At 35.1% G+C, this 16,766-nt stretch overlaps 1 protein-coding gene across 2 annotated transcripts in view; it reads left to right on the top strand.

Moving 5' to 3' along the window:
• Positions 1 to 16,766, top strand: part of LOC145693092 (DDB1- and CUL4-associated factor 6-like) — an 89,103-nt gene that overhangs the window by 55,586 nt on the left and 16,751 nt on the right. Inside the window, exons 10-12 of one of the 2 annotated variants that reach the window (XM_081768784.1) lie at positions 10,638 to 10,734; positions 14,859 to 14,990; positions 15,282 to 15,534. In XM_081768784.1, the coding sequence (XP_081624910.1) occupies positions 10,638 to 10,734; positions 14,859 to 14,990; positions 15,282 to 15,534 (482 nt within the window). Of the gene's footprint in view, positions 1 to 10,637; positions 10,735 to 14,858; positions 14,991 to 15,259; positions 15,535 to 16,766 lie in introns of those variants that run through there. The other variant, XM_081768793.1, reaches the window with a different exon arrangement.

Below are 16,766 nucleotides of genomic sequence, written 5' to 3'. Positions count from 1 at the left end.
CCAGCAAGTAGTTCTATCCAGGTGGCCAATAAGTCATCAGAAGCATCAACATCACAGAATCCATCTTTGAAGGTCAAATCCCCGTATTTTGTTTCTACAGAAAGCACAAAAGCAGAGATCCTGTGGGCGCTAAAAGTTGTTGAGTGACTTTTCATTGCGATCGGTGGACAATTGTTCTGAGTTATTTAAAAAAATGTTCTCTGACAGCCAAATAGCTAGCAAATTCGAAATGATGAAAGACAAATGTTCTTATACTATTGTGTATGGTCTTGCACCGTTCTTCAAGGATCAGTTAACAGAATCTTTGAGGCGTGTTAATGAATATATTGTGTGTTTCGATGAGTCTTTGAACAAAGTAGTTGAACGTGGTCAAATGGATGTGCATCTCCGTTTCTGGAATGATAAAACAGACACAGTTGAGACAGGATACTTGAATTAAGTTTTTCTTAATCATGCGAGTGCTGAACACTTGCCGAATGGTTTCAAGAAGTCAATTTGTAAGTTAGATATGCATCAGGTGCTCCAAATTTCTGTGGTTGGTCCTAATGTTAACTTCAAGTTCCTGGAACTACTGCAGGAAGACATGAAGGATGATGAAAGTCGTCGTGCTATTGTACTAATTGGAAGCTGTGGTCTGCATGTTATACATGGAGCATTTCCTTTTGCGTTCAAGAAAGTGAAATGGGAAATAGAAGAGTTCTTATTTGCACTGTACAACCTCTTCAAGGATTCACCTGCAAGAAGAAGAGACTATGTTGATTGTTCTGGTTCAATATTTTTCCTAAAAAGTTTTGCAGAACATGCTGGCTGGAAAGTGTATCTGCAGCCAGTACAAGCCAACATGTAACAGCTACAAAATTGCAACACTTACCTTGGAATCACAATTTCTTGAAGCAAGGTTGGGCTTCTTTATTGCTGTGGCTGCACATTTGGAACCTTTGTTGGTTGCTCTTCAGACAGACAAACTAGTAGGACCTTTTTTATATACAGATCTGACGTGTGTGATGAAGAATTGAATGATGAGGTTCTTGAAGTCATTTGTTATCAGTGAACCAGTGGTATAAATAGATGTGTTGAAAAAAGAAAACCAACTTCTTTACCATGAGTGTGATATTGTATTTTCTGCAAAAGCTGCCCTGAAGAAAGCGTAAGTAAATGAACGGGAACATTTAGAATTCCGTAAGGAATGCGGCACCATTTTGGCAGCTCTGGTTGGCAAGATTAAGGATCGTAGTCCCCTAAAATATCCGTTAGCCAAAGGACTCACTGCTTTGAATCCTGAAATTATCGTTACCCAACCAACATTGTCAGTACAAAGATTGTCTGTTGCTCTTGAAGTTTTCGTTTCAAAAAAGCAAATTACAGCAATTACAGTAGATGAAATAAGGAAGCAATATCTTTTGTAAAGTCCCCTACCTTGAAAGTTAATTTGGAGCCTTTTTCAAAAAAAGCAATGTTAGATCAGTTATACTTACAACTACTCAAAGGCAAAGAGAAATATAAACAACTGTATCATTTTGTGAAGGAATGCCTTATTATATCTCATGAAAACGCCTCTGTTGAGTCTGGCTTCTCAGTAAACAAAGATACATTATTAGCTAATCTTCAAGAAGTGTCACTTATTGCACAACGTCTAGTGTATGATAGTGTTCTTAAATTGGGAGTCATTCTGAACATAGAAATTACGAAGCCCATGATACATTATGTGCGAAATGCATCACAAAAAAGAAAGGAAGCATTAGCAGAAAGTCATCTTCAGAAGCAACAACTGAAGTACGAACAATCAGAGCAAAAACGAACGGCTCAAAAAAATCAAAGAACTTGAAGCTAAGAAAGCCAAACTTCAAGAAAAAACTGACCAGGAGGTTGCTAAATTTGAGAACCAGATAGAAGTGTTGCAGAAGCTGTAAAGAATCTGACTAATGTTGTGAAGTGCATGTAAATACAGTTTTAAGGTTGTATGTTTGTTCGTGAACATTTAATACTACTCAGTGGAGTTATGTATGTATGTGGAAAATTGTATAACGTCTGTGATAATGGTCTCAATTGGTCCTCTGTGTAAGGAAGAAAGTCATTGTATAGTAAAAACCATTTCCAAAAGTTTGTACATGTATGTAATGTTTGTTGAAATGTATGTAAATACAGTTTTAAGGTTGTATATTTGTTCCTGAACATTTAATACTACTCAGTGTAAGTTATGTATGTATGTAGAAAATTGTATAATGTCTGTGGTCTAAGTTAACCATCTGTGTAAACAAGAAAGTTATTGTGTAGGAAAACCATTTCCAAAAGTTTCTGCGTTTATATTCTATTATGGTGTGAAGACTAAATAATAAAAATAAATAGGAGTGGAAAGGGTGGCTATGAGGGGGTGAAGGGAGGCCACTAAAATAGTCGTAAATTACAGATAAATGAATTGGTTCGTTTGTACGTTTGTAGAATATTGTATAACCATATAAAGAATGATGAAAACTTACAGTTCACTTAAATATAAGTTATTTTTCATGAGTTATACTAAGAAAAAGGATAGCGACAGAGTCAGGGAAATTATAATTTTGTCAGGGAATTTGATTATTTATTTATTTCAGAAAACAACAGGCGGATGCCTAATTACAGTTTTCCATCATGATAATATAATTTAAAATACACATATGATAACAAAATAATATTATAGCAAAATACTTTAAAATACATATAACATGATCTACACCTTATTTATTTAGAGTAAAATTCTGTCTATAGCTAAAAATGTCTATCTCTGGGTGCTTTTCTGACATCTTATTATACAATAAACACATTTTTCTGACAGGCGATACATCCAATGCATTAGTCCTTTGTGCTGAGAGATGGAATACGCTATTATGGGGTCTGGTTGCTCTATGTGGGACGTGAAGTTTGATTTCTGATAGTAAATATTCTGAATCTACGGTACTATGAATTATTTTATGTAAGAAAGATAAAATGAAGTGAGTCCTCCTGCTTTCAAGTGATTGTAATGAATATTTGCTTCGAAGATCTTCATATTTCTCAAATTTCGGATATATCCCTGTTTCTTTATATGTTAAAAAGCGCACAAATTTATTTTGAATGTTTTCGATTTTACTTGTATATTTCTTATCAGAACCCCATATTATCGCTGCATATTCCACCTTAGACCTTACATAGGCAATGTATAATGTTTTGAGGACATCGGTGTTAGAAAAATCACTTCCTAATCTCATCACAAAGCCAAGGTTCCTAAAGGCCTCACTAACTACTCTGTTGACATGAATATCAAATGATAGGTTTGACTGCAGAGTGACTCCAAGATCAGTTATATAATCCACTCTTTCAATTGGTGTTTGATTAATAGTATACACATTGCGGACATAGTTCATTTTCCTGGTGTATGATACTACTTTACATTTTTTAATATTTAACAGCAATTTGTTTGATTCACACCATTGGAAAATAGAATTTATGTCGCTTTGCAAAGAAATAGCGTCTAACTCCGTGGAGATACTACGATAGATTTTTAAATCGTCAGCAAACAATAGTTTGTGGGAGGATGTTATTACAGGTGGTAAATCATTAACAAATAATATAAATAATAGAGGTCCTAAGTTCGATCCCTGAGGCACACCAGAGCCTACGACATATTCCTCAGAATATTTTTGTATCGAACGCGATGTTTGCGTTGGCAAAGATAGGACGCTATAAATTGTTGAAGGTTTCGTGAAAAATTGAATGTCACAAGTTTGCTTAGAAGTATATCGTGATTAATTACGTCGAACGCCTTGGAGAAATCTGTATAAATTACATCTACTTGTTCCTTTTTATTAGCATTATGCTTGCTAGATAGACACCCTGTTATGGCGTAACATCGCAACACTGACGGTACCAGATGGTGTGAACAGATCTAGACAAACTATCCTACAGAGAGATTGCTGCAACCAAATAAGAAACTTGCAAATCATTGAGGAAAAGTAATAACTTATCTACGCCTGATAATGACTTCCTAAATGATTTTGAATTTCGTGTTTATTTGTAACTGTCTATCTGTAAGATAATTAGTGGTCAAACAGATGGGTTTATATCCTCTGATACCATCAGTATTTCCATATTGCGCCATAACCTGGAAAACAGGTATTTTTTACAACATGCTATTATTACGGTGGTGGGATCTCAACATTTGGTGTCACTGTGTCATTCTTGTTTCAGAAGATACATTCCTACCCAGCTTACTTTTTATTTTTTTATATTTTTTTTAAAGCCATAACTGCCTTTAATCCCTGATTTTTCACGTCTTGTCCAAAAATGTTTCTTCACCTTCGTTTTGTGATGTTTACTCCATAGGATGGTAAACCAAGTCATTAATCGAATAGATAGTCATTAATCGAATTTTTCACCCGAGCGTTAACGACGAAACAAGTTATCACAAAAGCAATAGCTTCCTTCACCGCTATAGACGAAAATTCAAATAACAACCTTAAACTTACAAATAGTACAAAACTTCAGCATCGTTTCACTGAAAAACAACTTACAACAATAATTTGCTAGCATTAATATATATTCTGCACCAGTGGCGGATCCAGGATTTTTTTTTTTAAGGGGGGTGCTTGGATAAGCATATTTCAACATGAGTTAGTTCGATTGAAGAAAGTGTCAATTTGATGTGATAAGCATTGCAGTGGCACTTTTGTGATAAGCATTGCCTGCATGTTCCCGAAACACTTCCAGCGCATGCTTATATTTTTTCAACGGCGTTTTCACTAAATTCCCGAGAGGAGTTTTTCGTTTTTCTCCTGCTTCGTCCGGTCCAAACAATATACACATCTTACAGTATGCACCTTCATTCTTTCTACTATATGACAACCAAGGAAAATCGGTTAATCACTTTATATTGAATTTACGATTCTGACCTGATTCAAGGACAAGTGGAAATTGATAGTTTGAATTTGGTGTCCATTTTTTTGTAAAAATGTGGTATTTTTCTTCATTTACAAAACTCCCAATGTCGTCCAGTGCAGAACAGTGTGTTAAGTCAGAGCTGCTTATCTTACCTTGCACTGCAGCTGTGGGTCTAGTTGAAATAGTTTCACAAGAAGCACTGAAAGAATCATTACCTAAACGTTCTTCACCACTTGCTTTTTTTCTTTTTTTTTCAGTCTTGATTATAAATGATTTTAAGTCAATTTGTTTACGCTTCGACATTTCAAAAAACACAAAGCTCAAACAAAAACATATAATTCTTTCGAGTGACGGGAATGTAACTCTGCGTGCTACGGACGTAAGCGTAATTGTTTTCCACCTTCTTTACGGAGGCTGGCTGTACTCAGTTACACAGCAAGTAGACACCGCAGGAACTTATGCAGAATCGTTTTAACGTATGATTAGAGTGATACTTAAGGTCTGACTACTGCAGGAAACGTTAATCGAACTCTTTAGTATGGCACTAATTATGCGTCAGAATAACTCTGCATAGAACCCCGTATCCTTGTCTAAAGTAGCCCTTGAAAATATAGTGGATCTTGCTGTATGTTAAAATAATGATATATATTTGGAAAAATAATTATTATTGAATGGAATATATATACATAAGCTTACATTGTCACTAGTTTATACTTTCATTGTTTATCTTGAATTTTTGTAACATGATTTTGGGGGGAGGCTTCAGCCCGTTAGCTTCCCCCCCCCCCTAAATCTGCTACTGTTCTGCACCATGCACAACAAAGCGAACAAACATGAGGCGGCAATGTTCGGGTCAGAATAACGCCAAAAATATATGCATAAATAAAGCTTATATTTGATACAGATTACAATACTTACATATCTTTATAAATGATAGGTAATATTCTAACAACAAATAATGTAGATGTATTCAGCTTTCTACATTTTAAACGGATATGTTAAATTTTACATTTCAATATCGCAGCGATTGCAAGATGCGTCCTATCGTATAAAGTGTCTCGGCGCCCAATGCCAGCTACATCACGCAGTTTCCGTTTTGTTCCCGCTGCTCACGTGAGTCCCACCTACCAAAGTGACGTAAGCGCAGGTAGGGCTGTGATTGGCTATTGTTGATTGCCAAGGCCGTCGGCTGCTTCGCTTGCCTCATTGCTGATATACATCCGTTGCGAGAACGTATAACGATTAGGTACACTATTTGTTTAAAGGTAGCAGCCTTTTAAAATAAAAAGGATTAAATTGTCTGAGCTGGACACACCAAAAAATAATACACAAATAAGTTTATTACAGTTTGTTTCTATCATTCGTGAGGACAAACACCAAATCCTCACCCCCATGGTTTATATCTGAAAAATATCTATAAAGACCTTCCCTAAGTGGGTGTTTCATTTCATTCGCACGTGTAGTTCAAAAATTCGTTGCGCCAAAGTTCGGGTTGCGTGACTTTACGGACACCCTGTAGTTCTTCAAATAATGTAATTTGATAACTATGATCTTCCTTTTATATATATATATATATATATATATATATATATATGCTTGGCATATTGTGATCGAGTCATTATAGTTGGCTTTTCAACTACTTTCCATAATTTATTATTATAATGCATTGACATGAAAACAATCCTGTAAAATTGGCGTACCTTCTATTCTCCTTCTTGTCCCCTTTTTGAGTCTGAAGGTACTAGCAAGGAACTATCGACTGCATTCTCTGTTACGAGCATAGAGAATGGAAGTAGTAAATAGTGGGAATAGTAGTTAGGTTTTCTATAATCAATTCCTTGTAATATAAGATGATCAACATGTAAAAATGTTTTATCGTGTAATTCCTTTTCTTCATTATTTCGATATATTCCAGAAATCGGTGTAATCATACGAAATTAAAAGTACGTGCTTGCTTTATCCGTTTTGATTTATCTGAAATTTCTTGCTGTCTGAAATCTCGTGAGACATGCCATTTAGTACTTATATATTTTATATAATTTTCACGGAAATATTAACATTTAAATAAATTAAGCTTTAGATGTTCTATCCATGTTGTATTTATTGAAACTAACGTTTCAAAGGCGACTTACTGCTTTTACCGTCAAGGCTACAGGTATTTGTTGCCAGTCTGTCTATATGTCATTTTTCTCCCCAATGTGTGACAATTAGAACATTTTTATAACGTTGAAGAACTATCGTGCCACTAGTAAAAAGTGCCCTACTTGGGTAAATTTCTAATTGCGCTTTTTATACTAGTTTGGGATTCTCAGTCTAATGAAACTATTTTTAAACATACCCGCCCATGGAGCACGAAAAAAATTATTCCAAAATTGAGATACTTATATCCCACATTTAAGATCATTTATCTAGGTACCTCATAGACACACGTTTAAAAATAGTTTCATTGGAGGCTTTGCCCTCAAATTAGTATAAAAAGTACAGTTAGAAATGTATCTAAGTGTAGACACTTTTACTATTGGCATGATCGTTAGTTCTTTAATTTAAATGTAGAATATTAACTGTATTTTAATTAAACGCTCCAAATTTCAGTCATGGAGGATGAAGCGTCAAGGGTGCAATTCATATTATAGATTTTTAAAGTAAAATAGAATAAGAAATGAAACTTTCAATAACACGTAATGTCTTCGCAACTTTTTTGAGCTATTCCAATAACGGTGAAAGTGTCTTAGTTGCTGTTTATGTAACTGTTTGAAGTCCTTGCCCTTTTTGAGATGTTTTATAATCTGCTTCTTGTGACCATTAAGTACGTTGGAATATGAAAAATGCAATCTCGTATATAATTCTACGGTTTCCACATAATAAGTGTGGAATATTGTTATATTTATTTTACGCCCACATGAAATCGTTGTCAGTATGAAAAATTAGCTTTTTATTTGCTTCTGTCAATTCTGAAATATTTCAGGTTTTTCGAGAGTACCAGAACCAGACTTAAACACATCCACAGGAAGTCCCATTCTACTATTAAAGATACCTTGGATTAGCTTCTTTCCAACATTTCACGAATTCCATCTCTGTCACTCGATTTCCAGATTTTTAAAGGTCCAGTCAGTAAAATACATGCAGGATATAATCAAAACATCGAAACTAAAATGGAAGATGTCCTCTGGTATTTGTATATTTTTTCCAAATTATTTATTTCCGAAATATAGAAAATTCGACAGTGGTATTGCAGATCTCTACTTGAACCACTGACAATATCAGCAATATGTAATGTCACTTTTTTTCTTTTCTTTTTTTAATTTCGTAGCGGCTGTAATTGTTCTGTCGTTTTCCATGCATTATTTTTCTTGAACAACTTCACTTGTTTCATAAAACTATTAAAAATAGTTATCCCAGAAACATTTTGATGATGGCCATTCATTCTTCCATACATGATCTCCATTTAACCAATAATAATGTTATAAATAAACTTTCTTCACTAGTATCACTTTGCGCCAATATCTGTTTATATTTTGAATTACCAGAGCCGCCGTTAAAACCACATTTGCAATTTGGTTGCTAGTTGGTCGTGCGTTGTCTAATAGAAGTTACAAATTCTGGTTGAGTACATCTTGCATTTTCTTTTGACATTCGCTGTAATGCGCAGGAACTTGGATAGAGGTCATGATTGTTTCACTGAAATTTTTCTAATCGTCATGTACTGATGATTCGTTAAATTTGCAGTTACTGTCATCGATAAACTTTCACCTCTAATAGTTTTGTTACGTGCTGTCTTTTCTGTAACTTCATAATCGCAAATTTTTTCTCTCATATAGGTGATGTTATTTCGTTCAGTAATTTTACTACATCTTCGTCACCTTTAGCTCTCAAATTAAACATCGTATTGTAAGCAAGTTAAACGGAACTGATATCCTTTCTCAGGGATTTTAAAATTTTCTGTTCTTACTTCCATCACTTAATTCGTTAAGTTCTTTTGACGGACTTCCGTGTGTTCACCTCCCTCCCCAAAAAATTGATGGATGGAATATTTGTAAGTGGTGAAGTCTGTTTCTTCGTGTGACCAGTCTCCATATTTACGAACAAACATATTTTATATCCTGTGACACTTGCTCTAGCGCGAATAGTGCATAAAACAAACGCTTCTGTATGGCGCTTGTGAGCCTAGATTTCATTGATGTTAATCCTATCTGATGTCCCTCTTTTCCGTAGTTTGGGTCTTAGTAATATTCAAAGGCGTAACAATATTTATTCTGTGTAGTCTCAAGTATAGTTCCTTTATAATATTTGAAGTATCGTGTGAATATTTTAAATTCTACATAAATATTTCTAGGGCGGCTGTGGCTCAGTGGTAGAGCGTTCACCTCTGGTGTATGGGGGTGGACAAACACTTTGTGCGTGGGTTTTCCCGGGGTTCTCCCGTTTTCTCCCACTTTCTTAATTCCACCATTTCATTCATTTGTCATTATCATCATCTCGTTTAGCCTACACGGCATAACCGTAGGACGTAAATCTGAAAGATTTCATTTTATTACATAAATATTTCTGATGTTGGATTAATAATTGTAGGTTGTTTGTGAGTTTTGCAAGAATAAGTAGGCCTATAGCTGTCCAGCAAAGTTTAAAAAATCAGTATTCAGAGTACTGTTAGAAAAGGGCAGATATGAATGTAAAAATGTGACTATATTAGCACAGGCTTTCATTTTTTCAGTGTGACTGATGAAAAGAGTAGAACAAGCTCTGAAAATTCCTAAAGTAAAGTCATATCAGGGGAAGCATTTTGTCCTATTTAGCATGCATTGTAAAACGTGGCCATTAAAATGTCTTTTTATTTAACATTTTTTAACGCAAGCGTACCGGCGTTTTTAGTTCTATGAAAAAATAGTGATATATATGCATAATAAGGTAAATATCGAAATGTCAACGTAATATCATAATGGGCTGTTTTAAGTCTTAACATCATCCGGTAATGGCAATTCGATGCTGCCATCTTAACATGCGATGATGGGCTAAAACTTGTAAGTAGCAGTGAAATTATTAAAAATGGTTGAATATTTTGGAAGTAAACTGGTCCAAATAGAGAGTATGCCGCTGATTCAAACGATATTGTTTTAATTGAACATGATGCATATCAAAACGAAAATTAAAAGCAACGTGAATTCTAAGCTAATATTTTAAGTCATACTATTGATTATAATTATTGTGATATTCAAAATTCCATGCAGTCTGGAAACAAGTTAAGCACAGCATTCGATTCATAGTCAATCATTAGTGTACAATGAATACGCTTCTTTCTTGTTTAAAGTTCAAAAAATAAGTACATATTGATTTCGTGTACTTAATATAGAAGCAATAGAATGTGCAGGCTTAAAAATTTAATTTATTCTGTGATTAAGTTTTCTCGTGAATCATGTATGCTCTCAAGACAATTTACTCGTAGTGTACAAGAACAATAGAAGTGCTGTAATGTATGCAGTCAGGCACAAAACACGTATATATTCTTTAATCAGTTGCATTATATTTCAGAATGCTTTTCGACGAAAATAATGTTTGCTCAGCTGACACATTAAGATAATTGACATATGTTCTCAACGTAGTTGACTGACCAGTGAATGTTGACAGCGTAGTCATTGCAACGCCATCTGAAACGGTGTGACGTATAACTTAAACAGTCCATAATTTAAAAAAAAAAAAAAAAAAGTTTTTTTTTTTTCACACTGATGAATATATCCTCGTGTGTTTTTAAGTTTCAGATCCGGTATACGAAATGGAAGAAGATGATCATGAAAGTGAGGAGGAAGAAGAATCTAGTCAAGATATCCTTGGACTTGGTGCAAGTAGGAGGTAAATTACACAAGATAAATAATTTTGAAATATCTTAATACTGTGTTGTTCACTTCTTGTCTAAAATGTGAAATAGCTATTTCATAAACTTTGTGTGAAGTTAGCGTAGCATGTATTTGTAACCGCTTTCTGGATCTGTCCCTTGCTGTCCCGCCAACGATTACTTTCAGCAGATCTGAACTTACCTGGTTAAAACATTAAAGAACATTTCCAAAAAGGGATCACAGAACATTTCCCGGATCGCCCTCAGGTCTCAACAATGAGATGAGCATCAAGCACTGAGAGGTTCGGATGTCTCGTCTCGAAATCCTCACGGACATTCAGATGATCATTCAGACCACGACGCAGAAACATATCATTGACACATGCAACAAAAACACATTAAATAAAATAATACTATGTTTATTTATTAAATGCACTGTGTAAAAAAAATATAGGAGAAAAACAATCACAACACTACACACTGATATGGATGTAGACACTTAACTATTTCCGCAGACATAAAACTACACTTCACATTTTACGACGTTATAGCCCTTTAGATTTGTATCACACACACACATACATATATATATATATATGAAATATTCTAGTTGGGGGTTCACAACAAACACTTTCCTCACACCACTCACTAATGCACGTGGGGGTTAACACTAAAGTAATCGCTCGACATAAGTTCCTGGCTGCTGCGAGAGGAATCCGTAAAAAGTTGATAGTAGTATCCAGCAGAATGAACGCAGATAGTCGCACTACATAATTAGAACATTGGTAGGCCCGTTTACTACTTATACGCACTGGGTCTGCGGAGCAGGGACTTCACTAAAGGGGGGCTAGCCGCGATACCAGTCCTTGAGGGGTCACTAGACTATATCCCTTTACTTAATTCTATGGCAAATTCCGCGAACGTATTGGCTAACTCGACGCGTGGAGAAAAACTCCTAGACTTGAGATGTTCTGTGTGTGAACTGGGTTGACCGACTGGTCAATGTTGGCAGTTCATTTTAAAATGTAATCAGGTTAAGCCACCTATATGGATATGCAAATTAAATATTAGAAGAATTTGCGTTAATTCACAGTTCACTGCCCACAATGCAGAAAAACACGATAACTTGGTCGGGAGAACGTGGAGATAAAAACGGACAGCGATATGGATGGCACCGGTGAGACGTTCTAACACCTGATCTGCTCTGGCCTGCCGCCAGTATTTCCATAAATAATTGAGGAAAACACTGAATTCAGTTCCAAATAACTATAGAACGTAGTCTTTGCATATTAATGAGTAAGGAAGAAACACTGAGGATCCAAGTATTAGAAATATGATTTTCATATATTCAGATAATGAATGTGGTCTTTGTTACTCACTAAAATCTTCTCACAGTGAAAAAAGTTCCACATATATGTATCAGTGAACGATGAAAGACTCCTTTGTTTTAATTCGTGGGTAAGAAATCAGTTACTAGCAGCTCCCACCAAAGAAAAGAAATTATTTGCGTCGCAGAAATAAAAAATCGAATAATGATTTCTGTCTTCCCAAAATGTACAGAGCGTCCACAAAAATTACTTATATAACCTGGTGACGGTTATATATTTTTCTCTACATAATATTTAACAATATTTAATATATTTATACAGTTATTCCTAATTAGGTTTTCGTCATCGACTCCCCTCCGGATCTCACCGACTCCATTGGACTTTATAATGTTACGGCAGTCAGTTTCGAATTATTCAAGTATCTACTTTCCATTAACATGACACAAGTCATATACTGAATGCATGAGGAGAGGGCCGCGGTGCTTCAGTGGTAGAGCGCTCACCTCTTGCGTGTGGGGTACCTGGTTCAATCCCAGCTCCCACCAGTGGGCTTTGTGATGGACAAACACTACGCGCTTGGGTTTATTCGGGATTCCTCCGTTTCCTCTCACTTCCTCAATTTCTTCCCACTTCTGCTTCTTTCATCATCAGCATCTATCTTATCATCACCGTCTATCTTAGCCTCGGTACATAATCATAAGGACATTAAACTAAATGAATAAATAAAAATAATCCATGAAGACTACAACGCACATCCCGAATTTCGAAAGTGATATCATTTCTAATTTGGATATTCCAGTTGAGTCTTAACAATCTTAAACTAAAGAATTGACCAATGCCATCGAAACCATTCTTGTAGATGTGATTCATAGATAGTATAGTTCTAATCTGTAGTCGCGGAAACCAATACGGAGAGAGTATCTAAAGTTTTCAAACAGTAAACCTGTCAGATCCAACTAATCGATCAACAATCAGCCCTGTGCTGTATCTCGGCGGTAGAGCGATTACTTGTATTAACTGTCGCTCATAATTCAAACTCAGAAAATCGGATTTGTTATGAACATAGTCATTTAGTGAGATTTCTTATAGTTCCCCCGTTCCTTTGGTATTTTCATTTTCACGAGGGATTTTTAAAATCACAAATTATATGATTTTATCGTTAGTTTTCATTTAATGTTCGAGGCCTGTGAATCCATGGAAATACAGAATAGGCAATGAAACGAAAACATTTTAAATTCCTAAAATAATTGACTCATTACTAGTTATTGAGAAGAATGAAAACTTCATTAACAGCCATTATTATTATTATTATTATTATTATTATTATTATTATTATTATTATTATTATTATTATTATTATTATTATTTAACATCTTTGAGACGGCCTTCATGAGCGCAGACATTCTTCAAGTCGGAACATGAAACTGTTCTGTACATCTTGAAGCATGTGCAAGGAAATTGCAGCAGCTTCATCTTGAAATCGTTGTTTTAGTGCTGGGCTTGATGTTGGATTAATCTCAAACATTTTTATCGTCAGGTATCCACAAAGGAGAGAATGGCAGTTTTTTAAGTTAGGAAAATATTTGATAACCCTATTCTTGGAAATAAAGCATTCACAATGTTTAAGAATGAGGCTCGTAGCATCATCCTGTTGAATAATGCGATTTCAAGATCAGGATGATGGGCGTGCTGTACCGGGAAAACATTTTGTAACATTTGGACCTAATACATAATATTAACAGATACCTGCATTACCAATCTAATTTTGAAAGAAGTAGAATCCTATTTTCCCTGATCAGGACGTTGCGTACAATAAGTCACTTTTTCAGAATATAGAGGCTTTTCGTGAAGTGTTCTGAGCTTTACATCATACATAACGAAAATGCTGTCTGTTTGCATACCCGCTTAGATGGAAGTAAATTTCATTACTTATCCACAGGTTATTCAGTAGAACTTCGTCGTCATTTATCCGGTTCAGCATTACCTGACAAAAGCATCTGCGAGCCTCATAATCCCGTTTGTTTAGAGAAAAGTAACTTCCGTTACAATTTGTTTAGTGCCTGAACGATCACAATGTTGTAAGGGTGATAGTGAAGATCGTGGTTAGTTACCGTTCGGAGAGACCTGGAACTTATTCCAATAAAGATACCGCGTCCCGGACCAATCGACCAGGACTTCTCGCAAATTCCTGTCTAAATGTTTTCTTTTCTAGAGATGGCGCTGTTTTGCAATCTCGCTTTTATGTTTAACTGTTGACCCATTCTCCTCGAAGTTGATTATCCGTGTTTTTATCATATGATTAGGTATCAGAGGCCGGTTACGTGAAACGTTGAAATGACTTCGGAAAGTGCTCTGGGCCCGCACTAAATGTTCACCATTTTGATAATACGCTTTAAGAATTAAGACCCTCATTCTCCTCTTCTCTTAGTTCTCACTTCTTGTCCCCCTCTCCCCGTTTCATTATCCCACCCTGTGTATAGAGCAAGTTTGTGTGTAGTTTCGTGATTAGCGTTTTCTAAATTCCATAATTTTAATCAATGTTTTTTTTAGAAAAACACTGAAGTGGCATATTTCTGAATCCATGTTGATTAATAAGAACTTAAGTGAGCTCTTTTTCAGAACACTGTATTTTCTTACTACGTATTCGAAGTCAGTCTTTCACTTTTTTAAACCTTCAATCAAAGGAATTATTTTAACTTACCTTTGAATATGTGTACAGGTTCAATAAATTTTCTAAGTCTCGAAATGTAGCATTGCAGTGTATTAGATAATTCTTTTTCTAAGTAAGTTCTACTTTTTTTTTCCAAACACAGGTTTGTTCACCCGATTGAAGAACATATGAATGAAGCTATTGCTGCGTCAAGACAAGATAGAGAGATATTCGATGAACAGCATATTCTTCATGCATCAATTAAGCAGAAGTATATGGGGCACAGAAATGCGAGGTAAGCTTATAATACGATCATGGTAAGAATACTTAACAAATTTATGGAAATCTTTAGAACCTGAAATTTTACTTGTAGCTGGAATATTTATAGAAGACAATTGTTTGTACTGATAACGACAGTGTAAATACAGTATAAATATCAGATAATACTAAATTATAAACACTACAAACACCGTAAAAATATGAGATAAATTTTATGTGCATATTAAGTTATGTCCATAAAGTAATGTTTGGTAACTAAAATTTCTTTCACATGTTATCTTACAGAACATTCCTGTCTTTCTTATAGAACTATGATCAAAGAGGCAACGTTTTGGGGTGATGGATACGTGCTTTCTGGCTCAGATTGTGGACATGTGTTTTTGTGGGATCGTTATACTGCAGAATTAGTAATGCTATTAGAGGCGGATCATCATGTGGTTAACTGCTTGCAGCCTCATCCCATATTGCCTATTTTGGCCACGTCTGGTATTGATTATGATGTGAAGCTTTGGGCCCCACTTAACGAGGAACCAAGTTTTGACAGGAATATGGCAGAAGTTGTGAGTAAAGTTTATTTGGAATATACATACCTAACATCGTTCAATTTTAGAGCAAATATATGTTCTTTGTATACATAAATGAAAGTTTATGCTTTTTAATGAAAGATTTTAATTTTGAGAAAACAGTAGATTTCCGACTACCCGGCCTAATATAGCGCAACGACAGGCCTGATAGCTGAAAAGCCAAATGGCCAAAGTTCTATAATTACTCACTTATTGCTTCACACCAAAACCGAGTTTTATTCATATTTTCTGACCTCTTAGTACTGACCAGTACTTCATAAATATTCGTTATGTATTCTACTATTCGTTGTAAGCATTTATGACAGAAAAAAAAGTTAAAACGTAAAAATATTTTACGTGTGTTAAGATGATGTCTAACTTAATTACAGGAAACTTAAAATAATGTGCTCTGTACAGTGTAAATACACACAATTTTAAAATATATGAGACAGCGCAAAATATAAACTTGATTCTAAACCAAATAAGTTAATAAACTTATTTTTATTCTTCATTGGTAAATGATTATATAAATGTGAAAAGGAAATAGTAAGATAAAAATTACAACTTACAGTTATTAGTTTTTGAAAATGTTCTTAATAGACGACTGCTTTTCCCTTTTAACCCTCTTCCGCGACGTAATGTCCCTCCATTTACTCAAGCAGAAGATATAAGCTGCTGTCGCTTCCTCCTACTGAATAATGCACTGCTGGCGCGTCCTCGATCGTTTCGAACCCTTCCGAAGGCGGGATGAGGTTTATCCTGTCCAGTTTTTGCTTGCAGTACCTTGGTGAAGTCGAATTTTTATGAAGTTAAAAGGCGAGTAGACCGTTAAAATAAAATAGTGTTCCTCATTTTATTATTATTATTTTTTTTTTTCGAACTAGGCCAGATAGTTGAGCATCTGCTGTACCACCTACAACTTATTGTTAATGAAGGCGTTAGAATAATAAAGAAAAATGTAATAGCTAGACCGGCAAGTGCTCGAATCTTGGTTTTCTGTTTGCATATCAGATCAGGGTGTCTGCTGACCTATAAAATCTTGAAACTCTGAAACATGTAGATCTGGGAAACGTAGAAAATTCTGGGTAATTGATAATGCCTGCAATTTTATAACTAAATCATTTTGACTTCGTAAATTCCACTTGCGGAACTTCATGTACTGTAATTTCCCATTTCAAGCTTTGTTCATACATACATGGGTAAATCAAAAGTGTTGCAGTGTTTCGGTC

This window comes from Thermobia domestica, chromosome 1 (genome assembly GCF_964235325.1).
Source record: "Thermobia domestica chromosome 1, izTheDome1.hap1.1, whole genome shotgun sequence".
NCBI lineage: Eukaryota > Metazoa > Arthropoda > Insecta > Zygentoma > Lepismatidae > Thermobia > Thermobia domestica.
Note: the sequence above shows the minus strand (reverse complement) of the source record. Positions and strands in the feature narration are given on the sequence as shown.